Below are 19,452 nucleotides of genomic sequence, written 5' to 3' on the forward strand. Positions count from 1 at the left end.
TTGGAACAGGATCTTACACTGTTGCCTAGGTTAGCCTATAATTCCCCTGTGTAGACCAGGCTGGGCCTTGAACTCACGACAGTCCTCTGGTGTCAGTTTTCCAAGTACTATGGTTCCGGGTATGAGCCAGCATGCCTGATATTAGCATTATTTTCAGTTGTATTCCTATTACTTTGTTCCTTTTTATTGTTGAGCAGCATCATGTTGTATAAATGTCACAATTTGTTTATCTGTTGATAGTATTTTGTTGGTTTCAGCATTACGGTATGGAGAATGTTATGAGCATTTGCATGCATAGCTTATTATCGGCAAATGGTGTCTTTGGAATGACATAGCTTGGTCATGTGATAGGCTTATACTTATCGTTTAAAGATACCACCACAGTTTTTTTTTTTTTTTACCCACTTCCCATTCCCAACAGTTTGTGAACATTCTGATCCACCTTATCAGTACTTCATGTGGCCAGTCTTCCTGATTTCATCTGTTTTGGTGTGCACGTGGTGGGATCCCATTGTGCTTCTAACAGTCCTAACGACCATCATCTCCTAACACACTTCTGCTGTCAGTATGCCTACTGAAGGATCAGATCTGTTTGCCCATTGCTAAGGTGGACTCTTAGGTTTTGTTTCTGAGTATTGTGTTTTGACAGTTCCTTTCCAAATGTAGGTCCTCAGCTACTTTCCTCCACACTGTTTGATCTCTTTCCTGTAAATAGATGGTATTGATTTCGGAGAGCAACTTTAGACTTACAGAAAGATCAAGAGTATGGCAGAGAATTTCCATATGGTCACTAGTTGCTCCTCTTAACTGGTTATGTTGGTATAGGGCACTTGTAATTGATGAACTAAACATTTCTGTAAGCTAAGTTTTATAGGTTATTTGGATTTCTATATTATGTGCTTTTATGTTCAGTACACATGTATATATCATAGTCATATATTTCTTAATGGTTGAATAGTTTTTATAAAATCTTTCATGATTTTCATGTGTATGTGTTGTCTCACAAATTCCCAGTTAGAGGGATTTGTGGCTTTGTCAGGTGCTCAAATTCTGGTTCCCTCTGGTGTCTGACTTTGGTACTACAGTTTCCCTGGGGCTGCTGCAAACCACCCCTCCTTCTTGCTAGTCCCATCCCAGCCCTCTGGCTTCTACACAGTTCTGGGTCTTGCCAATCAAGAGAGATCATCTTGGGCAGCCCTGAGAAGCCAGAGCATGAGCCACATGCTCTTCTGTTCCCTGTGACTCACAGTGGGAAGCTACTGGTCTTCATCTATCTCGTCTACACTGCAGGCTCCTGGAGTAGCAGGGTAGTCTGTTGTCTTTTGTTCTCAGCAGGGCCCTGGCGTCTAGACATACCATGATCTGTCCACTCTCTGGAACAGAAACCTGTCATTTGGGCAGTCTTTCAAAGTGCCACAATGTTGGATTGCTGGTGTTCCCCTTCACCAAGAGAAGACAGAACAAGGCCATTTTGCCTGCTTGTCCACAGGAGATGGCAGGATGGACAGAGGCCTGTGATTGCCACGGATTTTCCTGTTGGAGATAGCAGTATTGTGGGCCATTGTCCAGATTCTTCTTAATTTTATTTTACTTTTAAGTTGAAACTAAAGTAATTTCCATACAGTATATTATGTATAGTTTCCTTCCATCTCCTCCCAGATCCCCCATCTCTCTACACTTCCAACTCCATGCCTTCTTTCTCTCTCTCCTAAGAAAATAAACAGACAAGTAAAAAGAAAAACAAAAAGGGTAAAACAAAACAAACAAAGAAGAAACTAAGAAAGCACTAGAATGTACACACATACACACACCATAAAACACTGAACATCAGAAACCATAAAATATAACCGAAAGAACAGTAAGATGGAAGAAAGAATGAATGAATGATAAAGCCAAATAAAGCAATATGTGACAAAAATAATTCTCCCCAAATGCCTTTGAGTTCATTTTGTGTTGGCTATCTACTGCTGGGCATCGGGCCTACCTTTAAGTGTGGTTCTTTTACCCATTGAGACTTCCTTGGAGAAACTACTTTTCTTTTGCTTGTAGTTGCTAATTGGGGTTAGCTTCTTCGATGGGGATGGAAGGTCATGTCTACCTTCCCATCTCTGCACTGGAACTCCATCTGGTTCAGATCTGTGCAGGCCCAGTGTGTGCTGCCACACTCTCTGTGAGTTCACATGTTCACAGTCCTGTTGCATCTGGAAGACACTTTCCTTGATGTCATCCATCCCTGTGGCTTTTACATCTTTCTACCCCTTCTTCCACAGAGTTCCCTGAGCTGTGAGGGGAGGGGTTTGATGGAGACATGCCATTTAGGACCGAGTCTTCCAAGGTCTCCCACATCCTGCACACTGTCCAGATGTGGGTTTCTGTGATAGTTCCCAGTTACTGCAGGAGGAAGCTTTCCAGTGTGGGCAGTCAGATACTGATCTATGCCTATAGCAGAATGCCTTTAGGAGTCTTCACTTAACTTTGCCTGTGAAAAGATCTGATTTATGTGTGTTGTGTTGTTTTGGTATCTCTGTGGTACTGGGGAAGAATAAGAGTCTGACTCTTCAGAGTCTTGCTGGTGTCTGTTCATGTTGCATCTTTAGTGGCAACAAGTTGCTGTCCACAGTCCCAGCATTTGTGTTGTTAGAACAGTAAGTTCTGAGTCATCAGTGAGCAGTGTTTGTTGATTTTTGTTATTTTATTCTTGCTGTTGTGTTTGTGTCCGTTACCCACCTGCCCCCCACACTTTTTTTTTTCTGATCTGGTATTATTTATTCCTTGTGTTTTATTGGGTATAGTTAACCTCTTTAGATTGAAATGTTCCTTTTAGTACCTTCTGTAGGACTGGATTTGTTGGTAGATATTGCTTAATTTTGATTTTATGGTGTAATGTCTTATTTTCTCCATCTCTGGTGATTAAAAGTTTTGCTGGGTGTACTAGTCGGCCTGTGTCTGTGGAACATTATCACCACGATGGGGAACATGGTGGTGTGGAGGCAGACATGTGCTGGAGAAGGAGCTGCAACTTGTCGATATGCAGGCAACAGGAAGTAGACTTCCACTGGGCATGGCTTGACATGAACCTTCAAAGCCCTCCTCCACAGTGACACACTTCCTCCAACAAGACCACACCTCCTCCAGTAAAGCCACACCCCCTAATAGTGCTCTTCCCTTTGGGGTCATTTTCTTTCAGACCACCACAGTCTCTGTTGAAAAGTCAGATGTCATTTTAATAGATCTGCCTTTTTATGTTTTTTGATCTTTTTCCCTTGCAGTTTCAAAACATTTTTTTCTATGTTCTATACTTTCAGTATTTTGATTATCATGTGCCAATGGGCTTTCTTTTATGGTCCAGTCTATTTTGTATTCTGTATGCTTCTTGTACCTAGATAGGCAATTCCTCCTGTAGGTTAGGCAAGTTTTCTTCTATGATTTTTGTGGAAGATATTTTCTGTGCCTTTGACTTAGGCTTTGTCTCCTTACTCTATTCCTGTTATTCTTAGATTTGCTCTTTTCATAGTGTCCCAGATTTCCTGGATGTTTTGTGGCAGAATTTTTTCCAGATTTAACATTTTCTTTGACCTAGGTATCCATTTCTTCTATTGTGTCTTCAATGCCTGAGATTCTCTCTTTCATCTCTTGATTTCTTTTGGTGAGTTTTGCCTCTGAGGATCCTGTTTGAGTTCTTAAAGTGTTTATTTCTTCGTTTCCCTAAGTTTTGCTTTCATTTGTTGATTCTCTTTCCTCTCTCAGGCCTTGAATGGTTTTATTCATTTCCTTTTACTGTGTTTTCATAAATTTCTTTGAAGGGTTTTATTAATTTCCTCTTTAAAGATCTCTATCTTACTCATAAATGCTATCTTGAAGTCTTTGTCCTGCTTCAGCTCTGTTGCAATACTCAGGGCTGCTGTGGTAGAGTTGCTGGCTCTAGTGAAGGCATATTATCCTGGCTGTTATTGATTGTGTTTTTACTTTGGCGTCTAGGCATCTGGGATTGGAAAAATTGTAATTCTAGGTGCTCATATCTGATCTTGTCTTGGTTGGGTTGTTGCTTCATTCCTTGGTTTCTATTGCCCTCTCTGATTCTTATGAGGGTATGGTGGTTGTGTATTGTCTGGTAGGGAATTGTTTTCTGGGATCCTGATAGGTGTGGCCACTGGTAATTTTGGGTTAAATGTGTTTCTAGGTATTGGGACTGACACTTAGGAATGGGGTTGGGCTGGAGTAGCTGGTTGAAGAGGTCCATGAGAGGGAGGAAAGGAGGGTATTCCAACAGGACCTGCTTAGTCCTCTGCAAATGGGGGTGGGGAAGAAAGTAAGGAGAAACACAGCAGGTGCCCTACTACAGATGTGGGAATGAGACCTAGGGATTAGATTTAGAGGAGAGAAGTCTGAGTGTGGAGATCTGAAGCTCCCCTACTTGCTTCTCTGGCTTGGCTGGCAGGTTCCCAGGGAAAGCCTGCTGGAGTTGGGGGTGGGGATAACAGGATGAGTGGAGAGGAAGGTTTGAGGAGGTCTGTGTGTGATACACTGGAGATGGGGGGAGAGGGGAGTGGAGGCTGCAGCAGGTGGTCTGCTACAGACCTGGGGATGAGACTGAGGGAAGTGGGGGTGGATTTGAAGGAGAAGGGGAGCTATGAAGATCTGCAGCTACCCTACCTGCTTCCTTGGCTGGAGTGAGTCATAGACTTCTGATGGAGAACCTGGGAGGTGAATGTGTTTGGAAATTTTCAAAATTATTACCAGCTAAGCGAAATGATGGATGGACTCAGAGGTGACATCACTTGGATCATAGTGACTACAAACACACACTGACTGCACAGACATTTCCAGGCCTCCAGAGGATTCTCTTGCACACCAGCAGAGGATGGATGCTGTCACCCAGTTCTGCCTGGTCACTTCCATGGTGACTCTGTAAATCTGTAGTGTCATTTCATTTGTATTTTAATAAATAAAGCCTGCCTGAGGATCAGAGAGTAAAACAGCTCCACTGGTCAGCATTACAGACCAGGCAGTGGTAACACACACCTTTAATCCCAGACCTAGGGAGGAATATAAAATGGGAGTCTCAGTCTCCATCTGAGATTCCTGGATTGGACTGAGGTAGAGGTAAGAGCAGGTGGCTAGCTGTTTTGCTTTTCTGACCTCCAGGTTGAACCCCAATTTCTGTCTCTGAGTTGTTATTAGTTGTGCGGTAGTGATCCTTGGGAGGGTGTGGTCATACTGCTTCACCCTACTCTCTATTTGCTTTCTCTCTGAGACTGAGAAGGCTTACATCGTGACTCTAGCCTTTCTCCACTTCCCTGCCATAGTAACTACTGGTTGCTTGTTGAATTCAAACGCTTTTGCTTTTCTTTGTTTAGGAAGATAAAAGACATGAACCATCTACCTTACATTTCTTACTAAATGCTTACGTATTTGTTCCTTTTCCAATTTAGATGAAATTGGATGGGTATTTACTTCTCCCACGTTGTATGTTTGCTGATATCAAATGCCATAAGAAAGCCCTTTTCAGGATGAAGCTCGTGCTCCAATAAAGTGATTGCCAGTTATTTTGTTAGATAGATGTTAAGCTTGTCCCTAGGCTGAAATTTAGTCTTTCCTCGGAAAGCTATTCTGCTAACTATCAATTCACAGACACATGGACTTCGCAGCTTGAGTTTGTTCATTATTTGATTGGCAACACTTTCTCAAGGGAGAGAATGACTCTGGAAATCAGAGGTCTTCACATGAGGAAAGACCGACAGGCAGCTCTAGTGTTAGCGTGTAGAGCAGAGGTTATAAAAACAACGAATATGAGCCACCTCACAAGTGGATACTTACTTTGTTTTAGACATCAATTTTAGTACAAAGAGACTACTCACGTCTTCCCCATCCACTGTAAAAATGCTCCATCTGTTCATGTTTGTGAGGCGTGTTTCCTGAAGAATGTGTTTAAAAGTAGTGCGGAAACAAACTCCCACCAAAATGCTGCCTCTTTTTGGTTTCCCAGGTTTTTTTTTCTTTTCTTTTTTGTATTTTTCTTCTTTTTAATAATCAAAGACTCTCTTCTACATACAGGGATTTGTCTTTGTATTCGTTTTTACAAGAAAAGCTGTCAAACAATAAATTCAGAATTCTAAACACTTTAAAGGATGATAAAAAGCTATGCCTGAAATTGCATACATTTTAAAACATAGGACAAAGTAAGCTTTTTGTATGTAGCCATTTGTAATTGATATTTTTTATTGAAATACGCTGACATAAATTGTACATATTTACAGCAGTAAGTTCCATTTCAGAAGTTTCACAGTTACAGCAGCCTTTCCGACGTGCCTTCTGTCTTTTGCTGCAACAGTTCAGATCTTGTGTACTGAAGCAAACAGTGCCGTGTTTTAGCGCAAAGCCGCACGGTGAACGAGAAACGCTGAGTGAGGGACAGCCCGCGATCGTAAGGGAGGCTGGGAGTCCTGAAACCGAGAGCGCAAGCGTCTCTTGTGTCCATACCTGATAGCATGTGATTTGATTTTTGTATTTTACAGGAGTACACAATCACTTGATGGATGACTCACAATAGAAAGAAGGCCATGTGGGGGCAAAGGGGTGGGACCCAGAGGCCACTGAACAATTCCTTAGTCACAAATTCACTGTTTACACGGCTACCCGCCGTTTAGTTGTGAAAGTCACAGTCTACAGGCTTCATGGATTTTGTCCACAGATAGCTTTCGAGATAATGAAGGCATAAGTCACTTGCTTTTTAGCACATAAAAAAGAAATTAATGAAACAAAATACTCTAATTGAATCCCAAACAAAAAGGGACAAACAAGCTTACTGTATGAAATTTGATTTTAGATGTAAAAAGCGACAGAAGATCACAGATGCTGTGAGACAGACAGCAATTTCAGTCAGAAAATGCAGCATATATTGATACAAAATAGAAATCTTGAGTTATAAAAGTAAGGAGTCCATCTTTTCCTTTCTTGGCACCTGTTCAAGCCTGCGCCATTTCATTAAAAAAATTTCTACAGGTTTTCAGAAATCCTGTTCCTTGCCATTTAGTTTCTCTAGTGGTTTGATAGGAATACAAAAACCATTACCAGCTCATGTTAGGAAGAAAAGGCTGTGCCAAAGATCAAAGATCACTAAATATCTGTTTCCTTGCAATGCAAGAAGTGTGCCTTCTGAAAACCAGAGAGGAATTCTTTTATTTGCTGGAATTGTGGAATACTAATCAGGATAACGAGTTTGCTAAGTCAGATTTGGCAGGAGGGTAGATCGTAAAATTGGTTAGTGGAGATTCAAAAACACCAGGTTAAAACCCAACCACTTAAAGCCCTCCGACAGGTTTGGTGACCTTAGCTGAGAGGCAACAGAAGGTGTATGTTTCTTTCCGTGTATGTAGCACCTGCTTTGGAAGTAATAGCTATTTCACACAGAACGCTATGAAGGAAAGCATCTTGTTTGGCAGGTGTAGATAAGGTTCGGTTCAGTCAAATTTTTTAGTGAAGTCGTTGCCAAAGAGGTGTTTGAATCACTGCCAGCAGCAATGGTCATTTCTTAGTCTCTAGCCTAATGAGACTTGATTTTCCCAGCCCCACCCCATAGCTTCAACCTCCTTGTTAAATTCAAGGGAAGTGAAAGAATTTTCCAGAGATGATGGGCAGCCAGGAGAAGTATTTCGAGAGAGCCATCTTCAATCCAGATGCTTTTCTCTCGGAAACAGTTTGTGTTTATACTGCATTGTAAACTATAATTTTCATTCCTTATCTTAACCTTCTAAATACACCAACGTTATATCAGCCATCGTGTGTCCATCACAACGGCACAACATGCTGCCTGGTGGTGAAAACCAAAAACTGACCTTAAAGAATTAAAGCATCTTTGGACCTTGTAAGTATTTAGATCATTGGGAATTTCCAAAAGCCTCAGGCAATCTTGAACTTTTAAAAGTGTCATGTGAGGACTATTATTATCAAGAGAATTATTGGTTTATTTTAAACTATGGGGTTGAGCCACAGTGAATAAATACATGTGTATAAAATCATAAGCATTCCCTCGTTAGAAAAATAGTGGATGTTCTGAATAGAAAAGGTTATTTGGATACACAATTCTTACTACACTGAGTTAGAATAATCCAGGGGCTTTCTTAAAAATATCTCAGGGCATTCCTGCAAAAATGCATTTCAAGCTTCATCCAGTGAATATTTTTTTTAAAAAAAATGATAAAGAAATCAGACAGTAATATGTTGATAAAAAAGAAAAATCAAATACACTGAAATCCAACATATTGGGGAGAATATACATAGAAAAATATACTACCCAGTAAAACTGGGGAGGCTGGCTGTCACTGAGAGGTACGATGTGTGAAGTCTGTTTCTTTTACGAAAGCATGTAAGGACACAGCAGGACTGTCGGTGGTTGAGAGGTTCATAAAGATTGTTCACATTCCCTGCTTTTCAATCCTTGAAAAGCAGTGGTGAGTGTTAGGAGCTGTCCCTTCTTCCTAACTAGTGCCAGGTCTCTATTTATGTGGTAGAAGACATGGACCTTGCTGTACAATGTCCTCCATGATTATTCTATAATTCACGTTGGAGTTTCCATTGGCAATGCAATGTCATTGCAACTTCAAACACCCACAGAACATACATTCAGAAGACTTTTTTAATAAGGCAGGAATAGAAATTAAACCACGGAAGAAAATGTTCCTATTTTTTATAAAGGAAAAGAAGAAGCAATTAGGATGGAAAATTCAGTTCTGCTAGAGCTTGTGTTCAACGGAGGTATTAGAAGATTATGTCTGCTTACTCAACCAGTGGGAAAAAGAATCCCGATGACCACCCGGCATGGAGTCAGCCAGGGCTCCACTGTAAGTATGATTTTATGTTTTAATTTGTTTAGAGATTTTTATTCATGAGATTCTACACAGGACTTAGAAAATGGGTGTATACTCTTAAAGACGATTTTTTAAATAGAGGCAGAATATTTATAAGAGTACTGGAAATACTCCAATTTCACTGGACAGAGTTGCTCCAAGAATTGAAAGAGTACCAGTAGGCGAAGGGATGAGGATGGAGACTTGGATGGATATTTTGGGTGCTGGTGGTTTGTTCTCTAAGTTATCATTGGGGTGGAGCTAGGAATAGCATCCTAGCACTGACCATAAGATGTAAAACTTGAAGTGTAGCAATAAGAATATTTGGGAATGATGCCTGACTACTGGAATTAAGGGTAGTGAGGGTCTATAGCTCAATTCTGAAGGGGCTAAAGAGAGCAGTGAAAAGCGTAGTGGACGTGCGAGGTGAAGGCTGTCTAGACACAACAAGTGGCTCACAGTGAAGTAAGTTTTCTTTTCTAGGACAGAATACAAAGTCCATCAGTAAAGTTATTGGGATTTCCTGTATCCTCCAGGTTGCAGAGATTCTATAATTTAAAGCAGTCTCTTAGTTTACCTTCCAAACTCAGCCAAACTGGGTTGTTCAATCCTCTAATAATGCTGTGAACGTAAAGAAGGGAGCCCAGCGAAGCTCTGTGGTTGCACAGGCTTTTCTTCATCACTCTCTTTGAACAACGAAAGGCTGTTCTGTGGGGAGTAGAGAGAGGGCAGAGTGGAGAGAAATAAACTAAGCAGCATCTACTGGGCACAGTATCTCATTCCTGGGTGTAAGAGCTGTCTTCTTCCAAATTCTTCCACATATCGTTTAAATACTCTAGAAGCCCATATCATCAAGGTCAAAGGGATTAAATATAGATTGGATGGGAGAGGTAGAAACTTTGTCTTTGGAAGCAAGAAAAACTGGGAATGAATACCCACTTTCCCAGTAACTATTAGATCTGGGTAAGTTATTAAAACTCTTTGGGCTTCTGTGTCCTGGTACTTGTGCTAGCATAATTTCATAGGGCCGGAGTATAGGGGAAAGCATTATATTATAGTGGGAAAGTATTTTCTATAGTTTAATATGGGGTAGTCATTACTGGCTATCTCCCCAAGACCATTCTTAGTTTCTTTTTGTTATTAAATAATTATTAGTTAAATAACTTTTTTTTTTACATTGTATAGCTCCGAATATTTGTTATAAGTCAGGCACAAGAACTATACTCTTCCAGGAATGGTTAAGGCGTGGATGTTTAACTCAACCTTGGCCAACAGGACAAAAGGGATGGCTTCTGAGGAAAGGTTTCTTGCCTATGAAAAGTAATCCAAGGCAGGACTTAACCTGTTTCTGCCCCTCAGGATGACTATCTGAGGAATGGCCTATGCAACCCTGGTGCAGCTATACTGAGGGCTGATAATATTCAGAGAATCAGAAAAAGGTCTTGGGCCTTCTATTCTTGAAATCAACATTCTAGACCAGTCTCTTCTATTCCTACTGTTATAGGAGCTAAGAATGTTTGGATTGTAACAACATCCTTTGAGAGTTACCGTTTGTCACATGCTTTGGAATGGATCTCAGCAGATACTGCTATGTTAGCAAATGTTAACCTCAGTTCGAACTTAAACACTTAGGGATGCTTCCTGTCTCTGAAAAAAAATGATATTATTAGATGTGACTCTATCTGTTGATTAAAAACATCATGGGAAAGCAGAAAAGAAAGCAATCACCCCCTCGCCTTAAGAGGAGGGCACATTAGGAAGTTGGGAGAACCGTCTTTGGAGGATGTCTGAGACTGGGAGAAAAATACTCAGCTAATTTTGCAAAAAAGAAGGTGTTCTCATAAACTGACATCCAGCAGGAAAAATGGAGTCTTCAGGCATACCCTAACAATTTTCTTTAAAAATTCAATATAATAAATGATAACATCTTTCAACAAGTAAGATGAAGAAGAAACACAATTAAAGCAATATATGACAGCTCCACATGGAACTGGATGAGAAAATATTATCTTAACAGTTAAAAGGCTCCAGGAGAATCATAAACGTTCAGTAAAAATTAAGAATACTTGTCAAATTCATTTTGGTGGTCATGTTCAGAGACTGGACTGGGGAGGGGTGCATTGCCTGGAGAATAACTACAAGACTTTTAATAAACTTTCAATTTTTTTTGCCATGACTGTGTCTAAGATACTAAAGCAATTTGATTGGTAAAGTGGTATAGCAGGACACGAGGGGAAAGGGGCGAGAAGGATGAGTAACAGGCCCTAGGGTACAGAAGGACTTTCCTCTCAATGGGAATCTGCAACTGGCTTGAAAGCTCAAATATATTTGCTTGTTCCATTTTAGAGACATAGAGACATGTGAAGTTCAAAACTGGAGATGTCACCGGAATGCATTTGGGCTCAGATACTGATTAGCAGTTGGCTTTCCCATCCACGTGGGAGGGTTTTATGGCTTTTTTCTTGACTGAGTTACAAAGAATGATTTAAGAACATCTGTATCTTTCAAAGATCTAAACATGGAAACCAGATCACATGAATGAATGTTATCTGAGTGTCCCTTGATACTTGTCTAAAATGGAAGATTATAGTACAGAATATTATAAAAGTCATAAGATAAGTTTGCTACTTGCCTGTGTAACTGTGTGTTTGATGAGGTTTGGAAGAAATCTGAGCTAGTATCCAATTTGCTGGACGTCAAGGGGCTAACTCTCGAAGGCATGTGCAAAGACTACTATTAGATTTGCGGGGCTGTATCAACAGAGACCATGGTACACCAGCACTGTTTGGTTCAACTCCCATGTACACGAGCCTCTCTAAAATAACATTTGAGACCTGGTTCTGGAAGAGAACTTGAAGTCATATCAAAGGTCACAGGCCTGTATGGAGGCACACCTCCATCCTGATTCCAAGGGGTCTTCCTTTGTTATCTCCCCTCCTCCCCACCACTCTTAACCTTCCAGCATCTTGTTTGGTGTATGTTCAGGGAACCTGCATTCCCTAAGTGGAGATGCTTTATGGAGGGATGCATCCTACACTATTTTGAACAGAGCACAATGGTTTGTGCAATTACTGGCTCTAGAATCTGCTAGAAAGTTCATGGGATAGGTGAGGTGATACATATGTAGTATAAGTCTAGGAGAAAGATACAGAAAGGAAGAATTAGCTCCAAGTTCTAAAGGACTCTCTGTAACCTCAGATGTTCTACTTGTGTGATAAGCCATTCTCGGAGGAGCATTGATGAATACAGCATAGATTTACCATGCTACTGCTATTGAGAAAAGGGCCTTAGCTTTAAGTTCTGGTATAGGTAATACAATCACCCACAGGTCAAAGTCATTACTTTCATTTCTACTGTATTTGAAATAAGTTGGGAAAGAAAAAATGTTTGTAAACATGTGTACTCTACATAAAAAACAAATAAAAGTAATCCAGGGTCTTCAGAGGTGGCCACAATGAAAAGATTTCCCTCTGAACACCTTTTAAAGGCATTATGAGTATGAATTGGGAAGAATTATTATAATTCTTTGTTTGTGAATTTAATGAAAAACTGTAAGTTTAAAAGTTGAAGCTGCCATCTAAATATGAGCAAGATAGCATATGAGCTTTGGCAATGAGATGGACAATAAATAAAGGAATTGATTTCATTGGGTATATAGTTGGGAAATATTAAGACAGAAAAGTTCACCTATTTTATAAAATTCAAAGATTTCAAAATACACATATAATATTTTAATTATTTGAACATATAAAAATATATTTGGGAGTGTCTCCTGTTTCCTGTTTCTCCTCAAAGGAAAGCCCAGAAAGAAGCAAGAGCCAGGTAATGATATTGCTCTTGTTTATCCTTTGACTTTGGAAGGAGACTATTTTAATGAATGTATTTGTGACCCTGTATCCCTAAGGCAAATAAACCAGGTTATTTGACCTCACATATATGTACTGATTTGTTTTGATTGTCCACAGGACGGAATATGCAGTGAGTGTTGCTCTGGAGAGTGGGATTCCTTCTCAACTGGTTTAGGAATATCAATTTTCCCAACTTGAATTCCCACTGGAAATTTTTTTTGATAGATCCATTATTCACAAAAAGTTTGGGAGCCAATGAAAAATGATTGAGTTCCTTGATGTGAGTCCGTTAATATGCCAAAGATTTCTGACTAGGTAAAAACCTGTTAGAGTGCTTCAAATTTAATGGGAAATTCCTGCTGTGGGAGGTGTCAGAACAAACACAGAACCCTCATTCTTACCCTTTTATGAATTCAATGTTTTCTATTTTGTAATTCATTTATTAAAAAGAACTTCTTTCAAATGCTTGCTGCAGATCCCAACAATTACGCTTTCAATCATTCCCGCTGATGTGCTGCTATCTGAAGAAAAGCTAAGGGAAAAATCACAATGTGTTCTAACCTGAAAATTGGCAGAATGGATTAGTTCCACCAAAGTGTGTTTTGTGTGTTCAGCTGGTGGTGGGGCACGTCTCAGGATTAAAATGTTCCAAAATAATAGCTCTCTGTGTATGCTCTCCTACCATGTAAAACGACACAAAGAATCTTACCTTTGAGGAGGACACCTTTCCCTCTACCACTAAGAAACCAATCTCAATCTTCAATTGCTTGGATAATTTGAATTTCTTTTGGTCCCATCACCCTCTCTGGGATTGCTTGGAAACACACTTTGTGGCATAACAGCCCACATCCTGAAGGCTTCTGAAAGAACCCCGAGAACTTGGAGAAATAATATCTGGAAATATTTAATTACCAAGTTCTTCAAACTCAAGCAGCTCACACTGCACGTGCCCTTCCCCTTGTTAAATGCTTTTGTTTGTCTTCTCAATCAGTTCACACCAGAATTTTTCTCTACCTTTAAAAGTAAGGACATGGTTACCTCTGTGTCTGTCAGGTGTGTGTCTGCCAACCAGTGCTATCAAGGACATTTGTTGTCTCTCTCTGCACCCCTGCCTATCCTTCAGATGTTTATTGTCCACCCTGATGAAACCCAACTATTCTATTCATTTTTAATCTTATTAGAAGTTCTAGAAAACATAGTTTAGAAGCTAAAGTTATTGGTGCAAATGAAGCTTTGGATTACCTGTGGGTTTTAAGCATCCCCTCAATCCCTGACCCCTTGAACAGCATCGGTAATTCAGTTCTTGATGATACAAATAGCCACAGTGAGTGAAAACAACTTATCTGCTTTTCGTGACTGTTCAAGGAGCACATTGCTCCAGTTCCGGTTTCTGCTGGTGCTCTGTTCTTTGGCCCCACAGGTTGGCAGCCTTCTAGGCAGCTGCTGTCCCTTAAAGTGGGTAAAGGCATGAGGCAGTGATCACAGACACCTGGCTATGGCTTACAGCAGAGTCACACAACTGTATGCATGAAAGAGCAAGAGCTGGAGAGATTCTGATTTGGGCCCAAATCACTAATCATTTCACTTTATGAGTAAAAGCAAATGCTTCATAAGCTTACATTATTTACAATATTCAGGTTTTCCAAACATCCACCCAAAGTCGAGGACCAGCACATCACAGGGAACAGCTCAGTGAACTATGTACAGAATTTACAAGGAAGTTTACACAATAGCCCACGTTCCATTAACCAATGTACCTTTGCGTTTTCTTTCAGATACATGTTTTTCTCTTCTGTTCATCCCAGAAACAGCTGATTGAACCGTCTTGAGCAAATGCTTGCACGTTCCTTTCACCTTTTCCTAAAATACATGATGATATTTTAATAAACAAATGGCGACACATCACCCTTTGACAAGATACCATCCAGAATTTGGGACATGTGAAATCTTGGAGACTCTTTTCTTCTAGAAGGACTATCCTGTATACTTTTTTGTTTAACTTGGCAGATTGTAATAAAACCTGTCTAAACAAATATTCATAAGATAGTCATTGATTTAGGACTATAGAATTTTGTCGATTTTCTATGACTTGTTTTTTTTTTTTTAAAAGGAAAGCCTGTCTTTTCAGACCCTAAAGCCATTACTCTTTCTCTGCACCACATTTTTCTCACTGAATTTCGTAAGATCCATCATTGACTGCAAAGCACAATGAAGGTAGCGTGCACACAGACACAGGCTGTTCACTCAGCAGTCTTGCCAGCCAGCTGCTGTTCCTGTTCGGCAACAGAGGTGATGGCGATACTAATCCTGGATTATTCAAGCAGAAATGAGCCTTCACCTGGGTCTTTGCCTCAGAGAAGTGCTAACTGGAAGGAACATCTGCTATTTGAAGCCAAGGAAAAAAATATGGGAAGAAGGGATGAATGTCCGATTATTGTCAAGTAAAAGGTGTGATGTCTACTCTTCCCACAGCAGGGTAAGTCTTCCACACAATCAGTCCCACAGTTGAACAGTGAGAGACGGGGTTCTCTGGGTGTGAATGAGGCATAAGGGAGGGAGTCTGTCATTTTCAATTTCTTTCTTTCCTTGATGGAGGGGATTATGGCTATTTTCAGGGCAAAAAGAAATCAATTTAATCATAGTTAAACAATAATTTTTGTATAATGTAGGCGAAATCTTTCAACCAATGGGGCCAGTGTGAGAACATTTAAGAATGTTTAATGATGTTTATTATGTATTTACAATATTTAGGGCAAGAGGAGGGAGAATGGCAGAGAAGGAAGGTGCTTCCCTGTTACTGTTTGGCTTGGGAAGGGAACAGAGAGAATGGAGTAATCTGGGAGGTGTTCAGAAGTTATGACAAAGATCTTGCCCCACAAGTGTGACAGCTCTTCAAGGCTGTGGGCTTCCATTGCCTCTGAGATCAAAGCCATTTGACTGGATTTGCATACTGATGTCTGTGATCCCCATATCATTTCATGTCCAGTGGGCAGTTCAGGTCCAATCATTTTACATTTTAAAAGGTTAAAATGTAGGAGTTCAAAATGTTTTTTTTCCTGCAAAATATGCTTTATATCTGAAACTACAACAAAATCACTTTAGATTTTAAAAAGGACAATATAGAACTGAAAAACCAAATGATCACAATCTTCTATGAGAAGATCTAAGGAGACACTTGTCTCTGATTCAGTATTTCTTTCTTGAAAGCCTTTTAAACAGCTTTGACATCACAATGATTAATTTCTGTTCAACATCAGGCACATATTTCCCTTCCTATGTTTAAAATAAACGGCCGCATGGTAGTTCCTGGGTAGTCATTGGAAACAGGAACCCCCATTCCATTCTACTCTGCCCTGGCATTGTGCATGGCATGGCATCTCAGCCTTGGGAACCAAGCAGAGCTTCCTATGGATGACCCTGTAACCATAGGATGAGCATAGCTCAGCCTGAGAAGCGTGTTTTACACTTCCTGAAAACCTAAATGAGAATTTGTCCTCAAAATCGCAGGGCTCCTCAAGAAGTTGGGGTGATCAGTTTGTTTTTTTTTTTCTAAGGTGGGGTGGGCTTTTCTATTTTCACTAGTGTCTGTTATTAATCCAGCCACGCTCGCTTATTTAAGGGTTTTCTTTTCCTCTTGCTTTCTAAATGTATTTTTTCATATTATCCCCTTGGACTCATTCTTAGGAATTCCAGCTTTCCCTTTCCAATTGACTATATTTTTAACAGCTCTCGTTTCTCTGCACATTGATTCTCTTTGGAGAGGAGAGCCAGACTATCAAACGAGGCAGTCATCTTGATTAGTCCTTCAGTTTCCTCATCACATGCACGGATCGTGGCCTCCATCCATGGCTGGTCAATTTGTGCCCTCACTCAACCTTGCAAATAGACGTATATAATTTTACAAACTCATTCTGAAAGCAAACGAGGTTTTAACGGCATAAAAATGGGAAGGACTCAGCAGCAGCTTGTTGAGCGTGTTTACAATTGCGTCGCTTTATTGAAAGTCACGAGACCCACGACCCAGAATCACGCATCAGCACAGACGAGGCTGTGCAATGACAGTGATTAATGCGTGGAGACAGGCAGGGTCCACACTTCAGGGGCCAGTGCACATGATTAAAGGCTCAGTGTTTTGTTGTGATGAGTTTCTTCTCTCTGTGATTTTGCTACTTTAAAGGTCTCTTTAAGCTGGGAATCTGGCTTTGGAGGAAGACACTGACATGGTGGATGAGCATTCCCCAGGCCATGCATTTTGTAGTTTGAAATGCAGAGCTCAGAAAACAGACCAAAAAAGTTTCAGGAGAGTCCTGTGTGATGAGCTTATCACTATTAGACACTGCTCTCTGGAAGGCTAGGCGATACATACAATTTGACTTAAGATTTGGCAGTGCGGATAACTGCCCAGGCACCTTTTCATAACACATAAGTCTTGCCTTGCTCAGAGAAATAGCAATTTTTTTTCCTCAAGGGAAAAAAAAAATTGGTCTTCACCTCCTTCAAATCCTTTACCAGCTGGACCCCACATGTCCTTTCTCTCTTTCTTCCTGGAGCAGGGACTGTGGAAATATGACCACATGGTTTTCATGGCATCAAGAGAGTCCAAAGTTTACCAAGGCCAGGCAAGGCTGCTTCCCATAATGGTCAGCAAGGAAAAGATTGATTGTCCCCCAAACTTCTTATTCTTGACAAGGAAAGAAAAATGTTCTCAGTGACTACCAGATAGATCAGGTTGGATTCGAATGCTAACTTTGACCATCTGGGCAGTTTGAGAAAGAAACACTTTTAAGGATAGCCATGGTCATTGTTAGATGGACACAGTAGGGTGAGTTTGGGGAAAAAGGTGACTAACACTAGCTTTGATGTCCCTCTTTTGCAGAGTCGAGAAGCCTTTCAATAAGGGACCCAGGAGAACTTCAGAAGGGAGGAGAATTGTCTGCTATATCCCTGCTTCCTGAAAACCTGCTATTTGTCAAATGGCTTTTTCATCTGAGATGCTGAAGTTAGTTGTTTTTTTTTTTTTCCTGTCATTAAAAAAAAATCATTATTTTTTGGCAGAATGAGATGATTACAGCTTTCTCAGAACACAGTGCTGGTGGACAGCAAGTCCACTGTACATTTTCATTTTTAAATTATTCAGTGAGATCCAGGGCGACTAGGAAAGACTACCAACAGTAGCTACCACGCATCTCCTTTTGTGTTTGTAAACAAAGCAATTGATGGAATGCTGAAAGAGAGCTAGTAACCTGGACCACTGTACACACAAACAAATACCTTTTGTTGTTGCTGAAGTAAACACGGTGTGATAATAAAAACTGACACGCAATACCAAAAACCAATTGGATGACTGAATCTCTGACCTCCAAAAACCACAGCAGTAATCGCTGTTGGGAGAGTGTGGGGTTAGAAAACAAGCCAAGGAAGATAGTCTAAACCAAGCCATGAGACTGACTTTAGTGGACATAGTAAAGCCAATAAACGACATTAAAAAGAGAAAATGTGATGGGGAAAAACATTCGGGACCACTTGTCTATGGAGTTCACGTCAGTTAAGTCAGGGATCTTCACTTTGAGTTGCGAGGCACGCCTGCGGATGCGCCCCTTGCCTGGCACCCCGTGTCTGTCCAGCCCGCGCCCAAAGCCCTCGCGGCTGCTCAGCGGCTTGCGGTACTGGATGCTGGCGCTGTCGTACGAGTACATGGTGGCCTTGGGGTCACTCACACCCGTGAGCACCTCGGAGCCGCTGGTCTCGTTCCTGATTTCCAGAGTGCTGAGGAGAATATTGCCGTGGGCGTCGACCTGAGGGCAGAGAGGACTTGCTCAGGCACTCACCAAGAACATTCATCCACTGTCATGCTGTCGTTGGGGGACTCATTGATCCTTTCCATTTCATGTACATTGACCCATTGCAGGATAATTGGCTCCATGTGCCGCCTGACAATGAAGATTATCTATAATTCATCTATCTACTCTATCAATCATCTGTCAGTCATTATTGTGTCTACCAATCTTTTATCTTCTATTAGCCACCTATCACTCACCTTCTATCTCTGTCTTCTGTTATCAATTTGTATCAATAAGCTATCTCTATCAATTATTTGTCTACTTCCAGATTATGGATTTATCTTCTATCTACCTATCAACTGTCTGCCTGTAGCTATTAGTCATCTATCATTTGCCTATCTTCTATCATCTATCAATTATCAATTTCTATCAATTATCCATCTGTTATCTATTTACTTATCACTGACCTATCAATTATCTTTTTTATCTTCTATTTACCTATTAAGTCTACTTATCTCTATTAATCTCTATTCACAGTTACCTACCTTCTATTATTTATCTAGATAACTATTCTAAATCTATTAATTATTTTCTCTATCTCTACCTTTCTATTTATCATCTATCTGCTTCTATCAACTACCTACATACCATCCATTTGTTCTATCTATCTATCTATCTATCTATCTATCATTCATCTATATATGTCTGTATTATCTATCTATCTATCTATCTATCTATCTATCTATCTATCTATCTATCATCTATCTATCTATCATCTATCATTCATCTATGTATGTCTGTATTTATCTATCATCTTTCATCTATAAGTATATGTTTCTATCTATCTATCTATTATCACCTATTATTTAATCTTTTATTTTGAACCACCTGTCTACCTATCTTATTCAAATTTAATTTCTGCTGCTGTTATAAAACACTTTGACCAAAATTGCTTGAGACGGAAAGGGTTTATTTAGC

At 40.2% G+C, this 19,452-nt stretch overlaps 1 protein-coding gene across 3 annotated transcripts in view; it reads right to left on the reverse strand.

Moving 5' to 3' along the window:
* The window catches only part of Gabrb1 (gamma-aminobutyric acid type A receptor subunit beta1), a 381,088-nt gene that overhangs the window by 1,242 nt on the left and 360,394 nt on the right, over positions 1–19,452 (reverse strand). For 2 of the 3 annotated variants that reach the window (XM_041671140.1, XM_041671139.1), the window contains one exon: positions 6,204–18,489. In XM_041671140.1, the coding sequence (XP_041527074.1) occupies positions 18,145–18,489 (345 nt within the window). In that variant the 3' untranslated portion in view covers positions 6,204–18,144. Of the gene's footprint in view, positions 1–6,203; positions 18,490–19,452 lie in introns of those variants that run through there. The other variant, XR_005976095.1, reaches the window with a different exon arrangement.

The sequence above is a fragment of the Microtus oregoni genome, unplaced genomic scaffold, assembly GCF_018167655.1.
Source record: "Microtus oregoni isolate MIOR12 unplaced genomic scaffold, Mior012 000021F_ref0000039, whole genome shotgun sequence".
Classification (NCBI taxonomy): domain Eukaryota; kingdom Metazoa; phylum Chordata; class Mammalia; order Rodentia; family Cricetidae; genus Microtus; species Microtus oregoni.